Here is a 13,237-nt window from a genome sequence, read left to right on the forward strand (position 1 = left end):
CATTATACAGTGTGGTTGTGCGTGTGTGTGTGTCATTATACAGTGGGGCTGTGCGTGTGTGTGTCATTATACAGTGGGGCTGTGCGTGTGTGTGTCATTATACAGTGGGGCTGTGCGTGTGTGTGTCATTATACAGTGAGGCTGTGCATGTGCCTGTCATACAGTGGGGCTGTGTGTGTGACATTATACAGTGGGGCTGTGCGTGTGTGGGTGTCATTATACAGTGGGGCTGTGTGTGTCATACAGTGGGGCTGTGTGGGTGTCATTATACAGTGGGGCTGTGGGTGTCATTATACAGTGGGGCTGTGTGTGTCATACAGTGTGGCTGTGTGTGTGTGTCATTATACAGTGGGGCAGTGTGTGTCATTATACAGTGGGGCTGTGTGTCATTATACAGTGTAGCTGTGTGTGTGTGTCATTATACAGTGGGGCTGTGTGTCATTATACAGTGTGGCTGTGTGTGTGTGTCATTATACAGTGTAGCTGTGTGTGTGTGTCATTATACAGTGGGGCTGTGTGTCATTATACAGTGTGGCTGTGTGTGTGTGTCATTATACAGTGTGGCTGTGTGTCATTATACAGTGTGGCTGTGTGTGTGTGTCATTATACAGTGGGGCAGTGTGTGTCATTATACAGTGGGGCTGTGTGTCATTATACAGTGTAGCTGTGTGTGTGTCATTATACAGTGGGGCTGTGTGTCATTATACAGTGTGGCTGTGTGTGTGTGTCATTATACAGTGTAGCTGTGTGTGTGTGTCATTATACAGTGGGGCTGTGTGTCATTATACAGTGTGGCTGTGTGTGTCATTATACAGTGGGGCTGTGTGTGTGTCATTATACAGTGGGGCTGTGTGTCATTATACAGTGTGGCTGTGTGTGTGTGTCATTATACAGTGAGGCTGTGTGTCATTATACAGTGTAGCTGTGTGTGTGTGTCATTATACAGTGTGGCTGTGTGTGTGTGTCATTATACAGTGTAGCTGTGTGTGTCATTATACAGTGGGGCTGTGTGTCATTATACAGTGTAGCTGTGTGTGTGTGTCATTATACAGTGTGGCTGTGTGTGTGTGTCATTATACAGTGTGGCTGTGTGTGTCATTATACAGTGTGGCTGTGTGTGTGTGTCATTATACAGTGGGGCTGTGTGTGTGTGTCATTATACAGTGGGGCTGTGTGTCATTATACAGTGTGGCTGTGTGTGTGTGTCATTATACAGTGTGGCTGTGTGTGTGTGTCATTATACAGTGGGGCTGTGCATGTGTCTGTCATTATACAGTGGGGCTGTGTGTGTGTGTCATTATACAGTGGGGCTGTGTGTGTCATTATACAGTGTAGCTGTGTGTGTCTGTCATTATACAGTGGGGCTGTGCGTGTGTGTGTGTGTGCCATTGGTGCATTCACTCTGTCATTCTTTGGACTGCAGACTTGTGCTTCTCACATTGCTGGCAGTGCTGTGGTTATTTGGCGGGTGTGTGGCTGTAAGTTTGTGATTTGCATACATGCGGTCACATGCCGACCAGACTTGCATGGCCTAATGCAACTGTATTGAACAAGGCCCAAAACAGTCTAGTCGAAATGTGGCTGGGAATATATATATATCGCATGCTTGCAGTCACAAGACCACCTGTTGCCGGCACCAGAGAATCTTCATAGCGCATGATATGAGGATTCACACATAGTGTCTGTAGACATGTAGCATAAGATCCGACAACCCCTTTAAGGATGAGCCGCTACTCATGGGCCACTGCTGTGTGCTTGCCCCCCAGGCTAAAATTTGCCAGTCAGCCCCTGCCCCTGGGTGAGTATAATCTAACCTTTTAGGATATATTGGGGGCTTATCTACAGCATTACAGAATGCTGTAGATAAGCCCCTGATGCCGGAGGGCTTACCTCACTCTCGATTTTGGGGGTGACAGATTCCCTTTAATGAAAGACTCGCTGGAGCATAATGTTTCAAATTTATTAAGACGCGCATTCCACTTTATGAATATGGTGCATTTTTTCAGTGTTGTGCACATCTGCTTGCAATTGCCAATGAATAAGGGTCACATAGTTTACATTGCTGGCTAAATTATGGGAAGTGGAATTTTTGTATTAGAAAGTAACTTTTATAACATGACTTAATTACTTTTTCATATAACATATTTAGAATGTCATAATTATTATTATCACTACTATTATTAATATGATCAACAAAATCTTCAATAATAATATACATTGATACCAGTCTAGCTTTTTATTTAAAGTAGTTTTACTCCCTCCTTTCTTACCTTGACAAATAAATTTGATACCTTTGCTTTGAAAAGTGTTTTTGCCATATTGCGCCTTGTAGCCTTCTTTACAGAAGCATTCAAAACTCCCCGGGATATTCTGACACAGAGCGTTAATACCACAAGTTTTAGGAACTTCACACTCATCAATATCTATAAACAGAAAAAAAATTCAGATGTATTTAAACATTCACAATTTAGAAGGTTTCAGGTAGACCTAGGAATGTGTGACCAAAATGTTGAAATAGTAGGAAATGCTTAGTTAGTATGTTCAAATCAATTACACAAAAGTACGGTAGTTAAGTATCCCACCAAGCCAGCTGCTTCACTTCTCAAGAAGATTAGACATGAACAACGCATTACTTTTATGATGGTTGAAATGTAAAAAAAATGCTAGGAACTGTATTTTCGAGGACTAACTAACATAGTAGCCAGTAGAAAACTAATTTATCCTAAGGCCTCATTCAGACATGCAATTTTTTCATGTACAACTTAGGCTATGTGCACACGCTGCGGATTCTCTGCGGATCCGCAGCGCTTTTTGAGGTGCAGAAACGCTGCAGATCCGCAATTGATTTACAGTACAATGTAAATCTATGAGAAAAAAAAAAATGCTGTGCACACTTTGCGGAAAATCCGCTGCCGAAACGCTGCTGTTTAAAAGAAGTAGCATGTCACTTCTTTTTTGTGAATCTGCAGCGTTTTTGTACCCATTCCATTATAGAAAACCGCGCAGCAAATCCGCAAGAAAATCACAGCAAAAACGTACAAAAAACACTGCGGAACCACACAAAAAATGCGACAAATCCGCAGGTGCGTTTTCTGCCAGGAGAGGCAGAATCCGCACCAGAAATTCCTAAGCCTAATCCGCAACGTATGCACATAGTCTTAGGCCGGTTTTACACGTCAGTGTCTCCGGTATGTGTGGTGACAGTTTTCGCACGTACCGAAGACACTGACACACGTCGACCCATTCAAATTAATGGGTCTGTGCACATGTCAGCGTGTTTTCACGGACTGTGTGCCCATGTGCAAAACACACAGACATGTCCGTTTTCACCCATACACATGGGCCACAAAACTTGCCACACACGTGCACACGGAGAACAGTGCCGCTGGGGAAGTAGCACTATTGTAAGCGCTGTTCCCTGGCCACAGGTGCTGAATGTGACTTTCATCCATTCTCCCCTGCTCTGCCGGCGAGCAGCACGAGCAGGGTAGAATGAATGAATGAAAAACCCAATGTGGGGTTCCCCTATGTTTTTAAAACAACCGGCAAAACTCACAGTTGTGGGCTGCTATTTTCAGGCTGGTAAGGGGCCATGGATATGGGCCCTGTTGTGAATTCTGTGGCAGAGCTCCCTCCTGTGGTCACAAGTGGTACTTCGGCTGATTCTCTCTGTGAGCTTCCGTTGGTGGAGGAGAGTGGTACTGCGGCTTCTGAGTTTTCTTCCTCAGGTGATGTGGTGAAGTCGTTAAGTGCTGCTCTATTTAACTCCACCTAGTGAAAAAAGAAGTTCTGAGACCATTATTTTTTCTCTGCACTGTGTTTTGACTTTTTTTTCCCCTAGACATTTGGGTGGTTCAGGACACAGGTGTAGCGATGGACATTAAAGGTCTGTCTTCATGTGTGGATCAGCTCACGGCAAGAGTACAAAATATTCAAGACTTTGTGGTTCAGAATTCTATGTTAGAACAAAGAATTCCTATTCCTGATTTGTTTTTTGGAGATAGAACTAAATTTCTGAGTTTCCAAAATAATTGTAAACTATTTCTGGCTTTGAAACCTCGCTCCTCTGGTGACCCAGTTCAACAAGTTAGGATCATTATTTCTTTTCTACGTGGCGACCCTCAGGACTGGGCATTTTCTCTTGCGTCAGGAGATCCTGCATTAAGTAATATCGATGCGTTTTTCCTGGCGCTCGGATTACTGTACGATGAACCTAATTCAGTGGATCAGGCAGAGAAAAATTTGCTGGCTCTGTGTCAGGGTCAGGATGAGATAGAGGTATATTGTCAGAAATTTAGAAAGTGGTCCGTACTCACTCAATGGAATGAAGGTGTGCTCGCAGCTATTTACAGAAAGGGTCTCTCTGAAGCCCTTAAAGATGTCATGGTGGGATTTCCTATGCCTGCTGGTCTGAATGAGTCTATGTCTTTGGCCATTCAGATCGGTCGACGCTTGCGTGAGCGTAAATCTGTGCACCATTTGGCGGTATTATCTGAGCATAAACCTGAGCCTATGCAGTGCGATAGGACTTTGACCAGAGTTGAACGGCAAGAACACAGACGTCAGAATGGGCTGTGTTTCTACTGTGGTGATTCCACTCATGCTATCTCTGATTGTCCTAAGCGCACTAAGCGGTTCGCTAGGTCTGCCACCATTGGTACGGTACAGTCAAAATTTCTTTTGTCCGTTACCTTGATCTGCTCTTTGTCATCTTATTCTGTCATGGCATTTGTGGATTCAGGCGCTGCCCTGAATTTGATGGACTTGGAGTATGCTAGGCGCTGTGGGTTTTTCTTGGAGCCCTTGCAGTGTCCTATTCCATTGAGAGGAATTGATGCTACACCTTTGGCCAAGAATAAGCCTCAGTACTGGACCCAGCTGACCATGTACATGGCTCCTGCACATCAGGAGGTTATTCGCTTTCTGGTGTTGCATAATCTGCATGATGTGGTCGTGTTGGGGTTGCCATGGCTACAAGTCCATAATCCAGTATTAGATTGGAAATCCATGTCTGAGGTTCCAGAGTTCTTCTCTGATTACCGGGATGTATTTGATGAGCCCAAGTCCGATACCCTACCTCCGCATAGGGATTGTGATTGTGCTATCGATTTGATTCCTGGTAGTAAATTCCCAAAGGGTCGACTGTTTAATTTATCTGTGCCTGAGCACGCCGCTATGCGGAGTTACGTGAAGGAGTCCTTGGAGAAGGGGCATATTCGCCCGTCATCGTCGCCATTAGGAGCAGGGTTCTTTTTTGTGGCCAAGAAGGATGGTTCGCTGAGACCTTGTATAGATTACCACCTTCTAAATAAGATCACGGTTAAATTTCAGTACCCCTTGCCGTTGTTATCTGATTTGTTTGCTCGGATTAAGGGGGCTAGTTGGTTCACCAAGATAGATCTTCGTGGTGCGTATAATCTTGTGCGTATTAAGCGAGGCGATGAATGGAAAACTGCATTTAATACGCGCGAGGGCCATTTTGAGTATCTAGTAATGCCATTCGGACTTGCCAATGCTCCATCAGTGTTTGAGTCCTTTATGCATGACATCTTCCGAGAGTACCTGGATAAATTCCTGATTGTGTACTTGGATGACATTTTGATCTTCTCGGATGATTGGGAGTCTCATGTGAAGCAGGTCAGAACGGTGTTTCAGGTCCTGCGTGCTAATTCTTTGTTTGTGAAGGGATCAAAGTGTCTCTTTGGTGTTCAGAAGGTTTCATTTTTGGGGTTCATCTTTTCCCCTTCTATCGAGATGGACCCTGTTAAGGTCCAAGCCATCCATGATTGGACTCAGCCGACATCTCTGAAAAGTCTGCAAAAGTTCCTGGGCTTTGCTAATTTTTATTGTCGCTTCATCTGCAATTTTTCTAGTATTGCTAAACCATTGACTGATTTGGCCAAGAATGGTGCTGATGTGGTCAATTGGTCTTCTGCTGCTGTGGAAGCTTTTCGAGAGTTGAAGCGTCGTTTTTCTTCTGCCCCTGTGTTGTGTCAACCAGATGTTTCGCTTCCATTCCAGGTCGAGGTTGATGCTTCTGAGATTGGAGCAGGGGCTGTTTTGTCGCAGAGAAGTTCTGATTGCTCGGTGATGAAACCATGCGCCTTCTTTTCCAGGAAGTTTTCGCCTGCTGAGCGAAATTATGATGTTGGCAATCGAGAGTTGCTGGCCATGAAGTGGGCATTCGAGGAGTGGCGTCATTGGCTTGAAGGAGCTAAGCATCGCGTGGTGGTCTTGACTTATCATAAGAACTTGACTTATCTCGAGTCTGCCAAGCGGTTAAATCCTAGACAGGCTCGTTGGTCGCTGTTTTTTGCCCGTTTTGATTTTGTGATTTCGTACCTTCCGGGCTCTAAAAATGTGAAGGCGGATGCTCTGTCTAGGAGTTTTGTGCCCGACTCTCCGGGTTTATCTGAGCCGGCGGGTATTCTCAAAGAGGGAGTAATTGTGTCTGCCATCTCCCCTGATTTGCGGCGGGTGCTAATAAACCTGATCGTTGCCCAGCGGAGAAACTGTTTGTCCCTGATAGGTGGACGAATAAAGTTATCTCTGAGGTTCATTGTTCGGTGTTGGCTGGTCATCCTGGAATCTTTGGTACCAGAGAGTTAGTGGCTAGATCCTTTTGGTGGCCATCTCTGTCGCGGGATGTGCGTTCTTTTGTGCAGTCCTGTGGGATTTGTGCTCGGGCTAAGCCCTGCTGTTCTCGTGCCAGTGGGTTGCTTTTGCCCTTGCCGGTCCCGAAGAGGCCTTGGACACATATCTCTATGGATTTTATTTCAGATCTTCCCGTCTCTCAAAAAATGTCAGTCATTTGGGTGGTTTGTGATCGCTTCTCTAAGATGGTTCATTTGGTACCCTTGTCTAAATTACCTTCCTCCTCTGATTTGGTGCCATTGTTCTTCCAGCATGTGGTTCGTTTACATGGCATTCCAGAGAATATCGTTTCTGACAGAGGTTCCCAGTTTGTTTCGAGGTTTTGGCGAGCCTTTTGTGCTAGGATGGGCATTGACTTGTCTTTTTCCTCGGCTTTCCATCCTCAGACAAATGGCCAGACCGAACGAACCAATCAGACCTTGGAAACATGTCTGAGATGCTTTGTTTCTGCTGATCAGGATGACTGGGTGTCCTTTTTGCCTTTGGCTGAGTTCGCCCTTAATAATCGGGCCAGCTCGGCTACCTTGGTTTCACCATTTTTCTGCAACTCTGGGTTCCATCCTCGTTTCTCTTCGGGGCAGGTTGAGTCTTCGGACTGTCCTGGTGTGGATACTGTGGTGGACAGGTTGCAGCAGATTTGCACTTATGTAGTGGACAATTTGACCTTGTCCCAGGAGAAGGCGCAACGTTTCGCTAATCGCAGACGCTGTGTGGGTCCCCGACTTCGTGTTGGGGATTTGGTTTGGTTATCTTCTCGTCATATTCCTATGAAGGTTTCCTCTCCTAAGTTTAAACCTCGTTTCATTGGTCCGTATAGGATTTCTGAGGTTCTTAATCCTGTGTCTTTTCGTCTGACCCTTCCAGATTCTTTTTCCATTCATAACGTATTCCATAGGTCATTGTTGCGGAGATACGTGGCACCTATGGTTCCATCTGTTGATCCTCCTGCCCCAGTTTTGGTGGAGGGGGAGTTGGAGTATATTGTGGAGAAGATTTTGGATTCTCGTGTTTCAAGACGGAAACTCCAGTATCTGGTTAAGTGGAAGGGTTATGCTCAGGAAGATAATTCCTGGGTCTTTGCCTCTGATGTCCATGCTCCCGATCTTGTTCGTGCCTTTCATATGGCTCATCCTGGTCGTCCTGGGGGCTCTGGTGAGGGTTCGGTGACCCCTCCTCAAGGGGGGGGGTACTGTTGTGAATTCTGTGGCAGAGCTCCCTCCTGTGGTCACAAGTGGTACTTCGGCTGATTCTCTCTGTGAGCTTCCATTGGTGGAGGAGAGTGGTACTGCGGCTTCTGAGTTTCCTTCCTCAGGTGATGTGGTGAAGTCGTTAGGTGCTGCTCTATTTAACTCCACCTAGTGGTTTGATCCTGGCCTCCAGTCAATGTTCTAGTATTGGACCTGTTTCCTCCTGGATCGTTCCTGTGGCCTGCTGCTCTGCATAGCTAAGTTCCGCTTTTGCTATTTGTTTGCTGTTTTTTTCTGTCCAGCTTGCTTATTTGTTTTTTCTTGCTTGCTGGAAGCTCTGGGACGCAGAAGGTGTACCTCCGTGCCGTTAGTTCGGTACGGAGGGTCTTTTTGCCCCCTTTGCGTGGTTGTTTGTAGGGTTTTGTGTTGACCGCAAAGTTAGCTTTCCTATCCTCGCTCTGTTCAGAAAGTCGGGCCTCACTTTGCTAAATCTATTTCATCTCTACGTTTGTCTTTTCATCTTAACTCACAGTCATTATATGTGGGGGCTGCCTTTTCTTTTGGGGCATTTCTCTGAGGCAAGGTAGGCTTATTTTCTATCTTCAGGCTAGCTAGTTTCTCAGGCTGTGCCGAGTTGCATAGGGAGCGTTAGGCGCAATCCACGGCTGCCTCTAGTGTGGTTGGAGAGGATTAGGGATTGCGGTCAGCAGAGTTCCCACGTCTCAGAGCTCGTTCTATGTTTTTGGGTTATTGTCAGGTCACTGTATGTGCTCTGACTTCTATGTCCATTGTGGTACTGAATTACCAGATCATAACAGGGCCCCCAGCCTAAAAACAGCAGCCTGCGGCTGCCCAGAAAAAGTGCATCTATTAGATGCGCCAATTCTGGAGCTTTGCCCTGTTCTTCCCACTTGCCCTGTAGCGGTGGCAAGTGGGTAGTGGGGGGTTAATGTCACCTTCCTGATGTAAGGTGACATTAAGCCCGGCTTACTAATGGAGTGGTGTCAATAAGACACCTATCCGTTACTAATCCTATAGTTGGTAAAAAGTAAAATAAACACCACACAGTAAGAATAAAGTATTTTAATGAAATCATACACCACACAGTTTTGCCATCTTTATTGTTTCTCCTAATCCAATTGAAGCCCTCTATCTCCTGTAAAAAAAAATTAAAATAATAAACGAGCAATATACCTATTCCCTTCCGGCGTACAGTCAGTCCCACGGCGTAATCCATATCTGGGGAATGTACAGTTTACAACCGGGAGCAGTGCTAATGTGACCAGCCCAGCTGTAAACTACTGAGTAATGAATGAGAGGCTGCCGGCACAGACTCAGTAACTAGCGGTGACGTCAATGAGTCTGTGCTCGCTGCCATCATGAACTCCTGTGACCTCAGGACTGTGGGAGAATGCAAATGATGAGAGAGCTTGAACTCCCGTGACCTCATCACTTGCATTCTCCCACGGTCCTGAGGTCGAATGGATGACAGCCAGCTTCAGCACCAGCCGCCGGGGAACAGCATTTACAGTATTTCTACTTCCCCAACGGCCGTCCGTACTGATGCGGCACCCGGGCGGCACATGGTTGCCACACGTTTTAGTACCCATTCCATTATAGAAAAACCTCTGGGGTAAAAACCGCAGCAAATCCGCAAGAAAACCGCAGCAAAAACGCACAAAAAACGCTGCAGAACCGCAGGTGCGTTTTCTGCCAGGAGAGGCAGAATCCGCACCAGAAATTCCTAAGCCTAATCCGCAACGTGTGCACACAGCCTCAATCAGCCATTGTGTGCCTCTAATTACATGTCATGGCTGTAACATGTTAAGGCTATGTGCACACGTATTTGTGAGGGCTGCGGATTTTTCCGCAGGGGATTTGATAAATCCGCAGGGCAAAAACACCGCTTTTTTTCCTACAGATTTATTGCAGATTTACTGCGGTTTTTGTGCGGATTCCACTGCGGTTTTACACCTGCGGTTTTCTATTATGGAGCAGGTGTAAAACCGCTGCGTAATCCGCACAAAGAATTGACATGCTGCAGAATGTAAACCGCTATGTTTCCGAGCATTTTTTTCCGCAGCATGGGCACAGCGGTTTGTGTTTACATAGGTTTATATTGTACTGAAAACGCATGGGAAACTGCTGCGGACCCGCAGCTGCAGAAACATTGCGGATCCGCAGCAAAATCCGCAACTTGTGCACATAGCCTAATAGAAAAAAATGTATATGAACAAATCTTCAAATTTGCACAGATTTTCATAGTGTATGTAATCTTATGCAGCGCTTTTGGTATGCAGAAGGGTGAAATCTGAAGCCAAATGTCTGCGAAAATTAACATGTAACAAAATTTGTAGCCTAATCCACTTTGTATCCGATAAAAATGGTCGTAATATGCTAATCAGAAAAGTTCAGTCAGAGTGGGATCTCTTTTTCTCAGATGTGGAGAAAAAAAAAGTTTCTCCATGCAGTTAGGCCGGCGTCACACTCAGCGTATGCAAATACGGTCCGTTATTTACGGCCGTAATACGCCGAAAAGTCCCCAAAATAGTGATCCATATGTCATCCATAGGCAGGGTGTGTCAGCGTATTTTGCGCATGGCATCCTCCATATGTAATACGTATGGCATCCGTACTGCAAGATTTTCTCGCAGGCTTGCAAAACTGACATTCAATGGATCCATGGGCTCAAATAATCGTAAAAACATAAACACTGTCTATTGTATACATATATGTATGTCAGTGAGACACATATATATATATATATTAATATATCATACAGCGCTAGATAGCTTAAAAGCCAGTAATTCAATTTCCGGCTTTTCCTATCTCCTTCTCAAACCCGAAATGATATGAGACATGGTTTACATATCCTTTTTTTTGCGTATTCCACACTACTAATGTTAGTAGTGTGTATGTGCAAAATTTGGGCGCACTAGCTATTATATTAAAGGGTTAAATCGCGAAAAAAATTGGCGTGGGCTCCCATGCAATTTTCTCCACCAGAGAGGTAAAACCAGTGACTGAGGGCAGATATTAATAGCCTGGAGAGGGTCCATAGTTATTAGCCCCCCCCCCTGGCTAAAAACATCTGCCCCCAGCCACCCCTGAAAAGGCACATCTGGAAGATACACCTATTCTGGCACTTGGCCACTCTCTTCCCACTCCCGTGTAGCAGTGGGATATGGGGTAATGAAGGGTTAATGTCACCTTGCTATTGTAAGGTGACATTAAGCCAGATTAATAATGGAGAGGCGTCAATTATGACACCTATCCATTATTAATCCAATAGTATGAAATGGTTAAAAAAACACACACACATTATTACAAAGTATTTTAATGAAATAAAAACACAGGTTGTTGTAATATTTTATTATACTGGTAATCTACCTGAAGACCCTTGTCACCTGAAACAAATGTAAACAAAACAAACAACAATATTCCATACCTTCCGACGATCAGTCTCATCCCACGCTGTAAATCCATCTGAAAGGGTTAACTAATTTTACAAGCAGAAGCCTGCTAATGCAGCCGCACCTGCCTGTAAAAACCCGGTGAATGAATGGAATGTAGGGGAATGTACTGTAGGTACCTCGAGTTGCGGTGATGCGCCCTATGCTGGATGTCCTCATATTAACTCGAGCCTGGGAACTTTTCAGAATATTTTCCCAGACTCGAGTTCATATTATTTCATATTATGGTTCATAATTCTCACCACCATAATTTCATATTATGGTTCATAATTCTGACCACTGTCCCTTTATGAGGTTATAACTCTGGAATGCTTCAACGGATCCTGATAATTCTGACAAAGTTTCCTCATGACATATTGTACTTCCTGATAGTGGTAAAATTTCTTTGATATTACCAGCATTTACTTGTGAAAAAAACGGAAATTTGGTGAAAATCTAGAAAATTTTGCAATTTTCCAACTTTGAATTTTTATGCCCTTAAATCACAGAAATATGTCACACAAAATACTTAATAAGTAACATTTACCACATGTCTACTTTACATCAGAACAATTTTGGAACAAACATTTTTTTTTGTTAGGGAGTTATAAGAGTTAAAAGTTGAGCAGCAATTTCTCATTTTTACAACCCCATTTTTTTAGGGACCACATCACATTTGAAGTCACTTTGAGGGGTTTATATGATAGAAAATACCCAAGTGTGACACCATTCTAAAAACTGCACCCCGCAAGGTGCTCAAAACCACATTCAAGAAGTTTATTAACCCTTCAGGTGTTTCACAGGAATTTTTGGAATGTTTAAAAAAAAAGAACATTTAACTTTTTGTCACAAAAAATTTAATTCAGTGCCAATTTGTTTTATTTTACCAAGGGTAACAGAAGGTATTGCACCCCAAATTGTTTCATTACAGTTTATAACGCAGAGTCGTGAAAATAAAAATTCTTTTTTTTTTTAATAAAATTATTTTTTAGCACCCAGTTTTGTATTTTCCCAAGGGTAACAGGAGAAATTGGATCCCAAAAGCTGTTGTCCAATTTGTCCTAAATACGCTGATACCCCATATGTGGGGGGAACCTCCGTTTGGGCACACGGGAGAGCTCGGAAGGGAAGGCGCGACGTTTAGAATGCAGACTTAGATGGATTGGTCTGCAGGCGTCACATTGCATTTGCAGAGCCCCTGATGTACCTAAGCAGTAGAAACCCCGCATTAATGACCCCATAATGGATACTAGACCCCTCAAGGAACTTATCTAGATGTGTTGTGAGAACTTTGCACCCCCAAGTGTTTCACTACAGTTTAGAACGCAGAGCCGTGAAAATAAAAATTCTTTTTTTTTTCCACAAAAATTATTTTCAGCCCTAGGGTTTTGTATTTTCCCAAGGGTAACAGGAGAAATTGGACCCCAAAAGTTGTTGTCCAATTTGTCCTGAGTACGCTGATACCCCATATATTTGGGAAATCCCCGCTTGGGTGCACGGGAGAGCTCGGAAGGGAAGGAGCACTGTTTTACTTTTTCAAAGCAGAATTGGCTGGAATTGAGATCGGATGCCATGTCGCGTTTGGAAAGCCCCTGATGTGCCTAAGCAGTGGAATCCCCCCAATTCTAACTGAAACCCTAACCCAAACAGACCCCTAACCCTAATCTCAACCATAACCCTAACCACACCCCTAACCCTAATCCCAACCCTAATCCAAACTCTAACTTTAGCCCCAACCCTAACTCTAACTTTAGCCCCAACTCTAACCCTAACTTTAGCCCCAACCCTAACCCCAACCCTAAAACTAACCCCAACCCTAACCCTAAATTTAGACCCAACCCAAACCCTAACCCTAATGGGAAAATGGAAATAAATACATTTTTTTTTAAATGTATTATTTTTCCCTAACTAAGGGGGTGATGAAGGGAGGTTTGATTTACTTTT

General features: G+C 44.2%; 1 protein-coding gene across 1 annotated transcript in view; it reads right to left on the bottom strand.

Annotated features, from left to right (window-relative positions):
- The window catches only part of SUSD1 (sushi domain containing 1), a 466,537-nt gene that overhangs the window by 276,556 nt on the left and 176,744 nt on the right, over window positions 1–13,237 (bottom strand). Inside the window, exon 6 of the mRNA XM_069767010.1 lies at window positions 2,271–2,423. Within this exon, the coding sequence (XP_069623111.1) occupies window positions 2,271–2,423 (153 nt within the window). The remainder of the gene's footprint in view (window positions 1–2,270; window positions 2,424–13,237) is intronic.

Source organism: Ranitomeya imitator, chromosome 1 (assembly GCF_032444005.1).
Source record: "Ranitomeya imitator isolate aRanImi1 chromosome 1, aRanImi1.pri, whole genome shotgun sequence".
NCBI classification, from domain to species: Eukaryota; Metazoa; Chordata; class Amphibia; order Anura; family Dendrobatidae; genus Ranitomeya; species Ranitomeya imitator.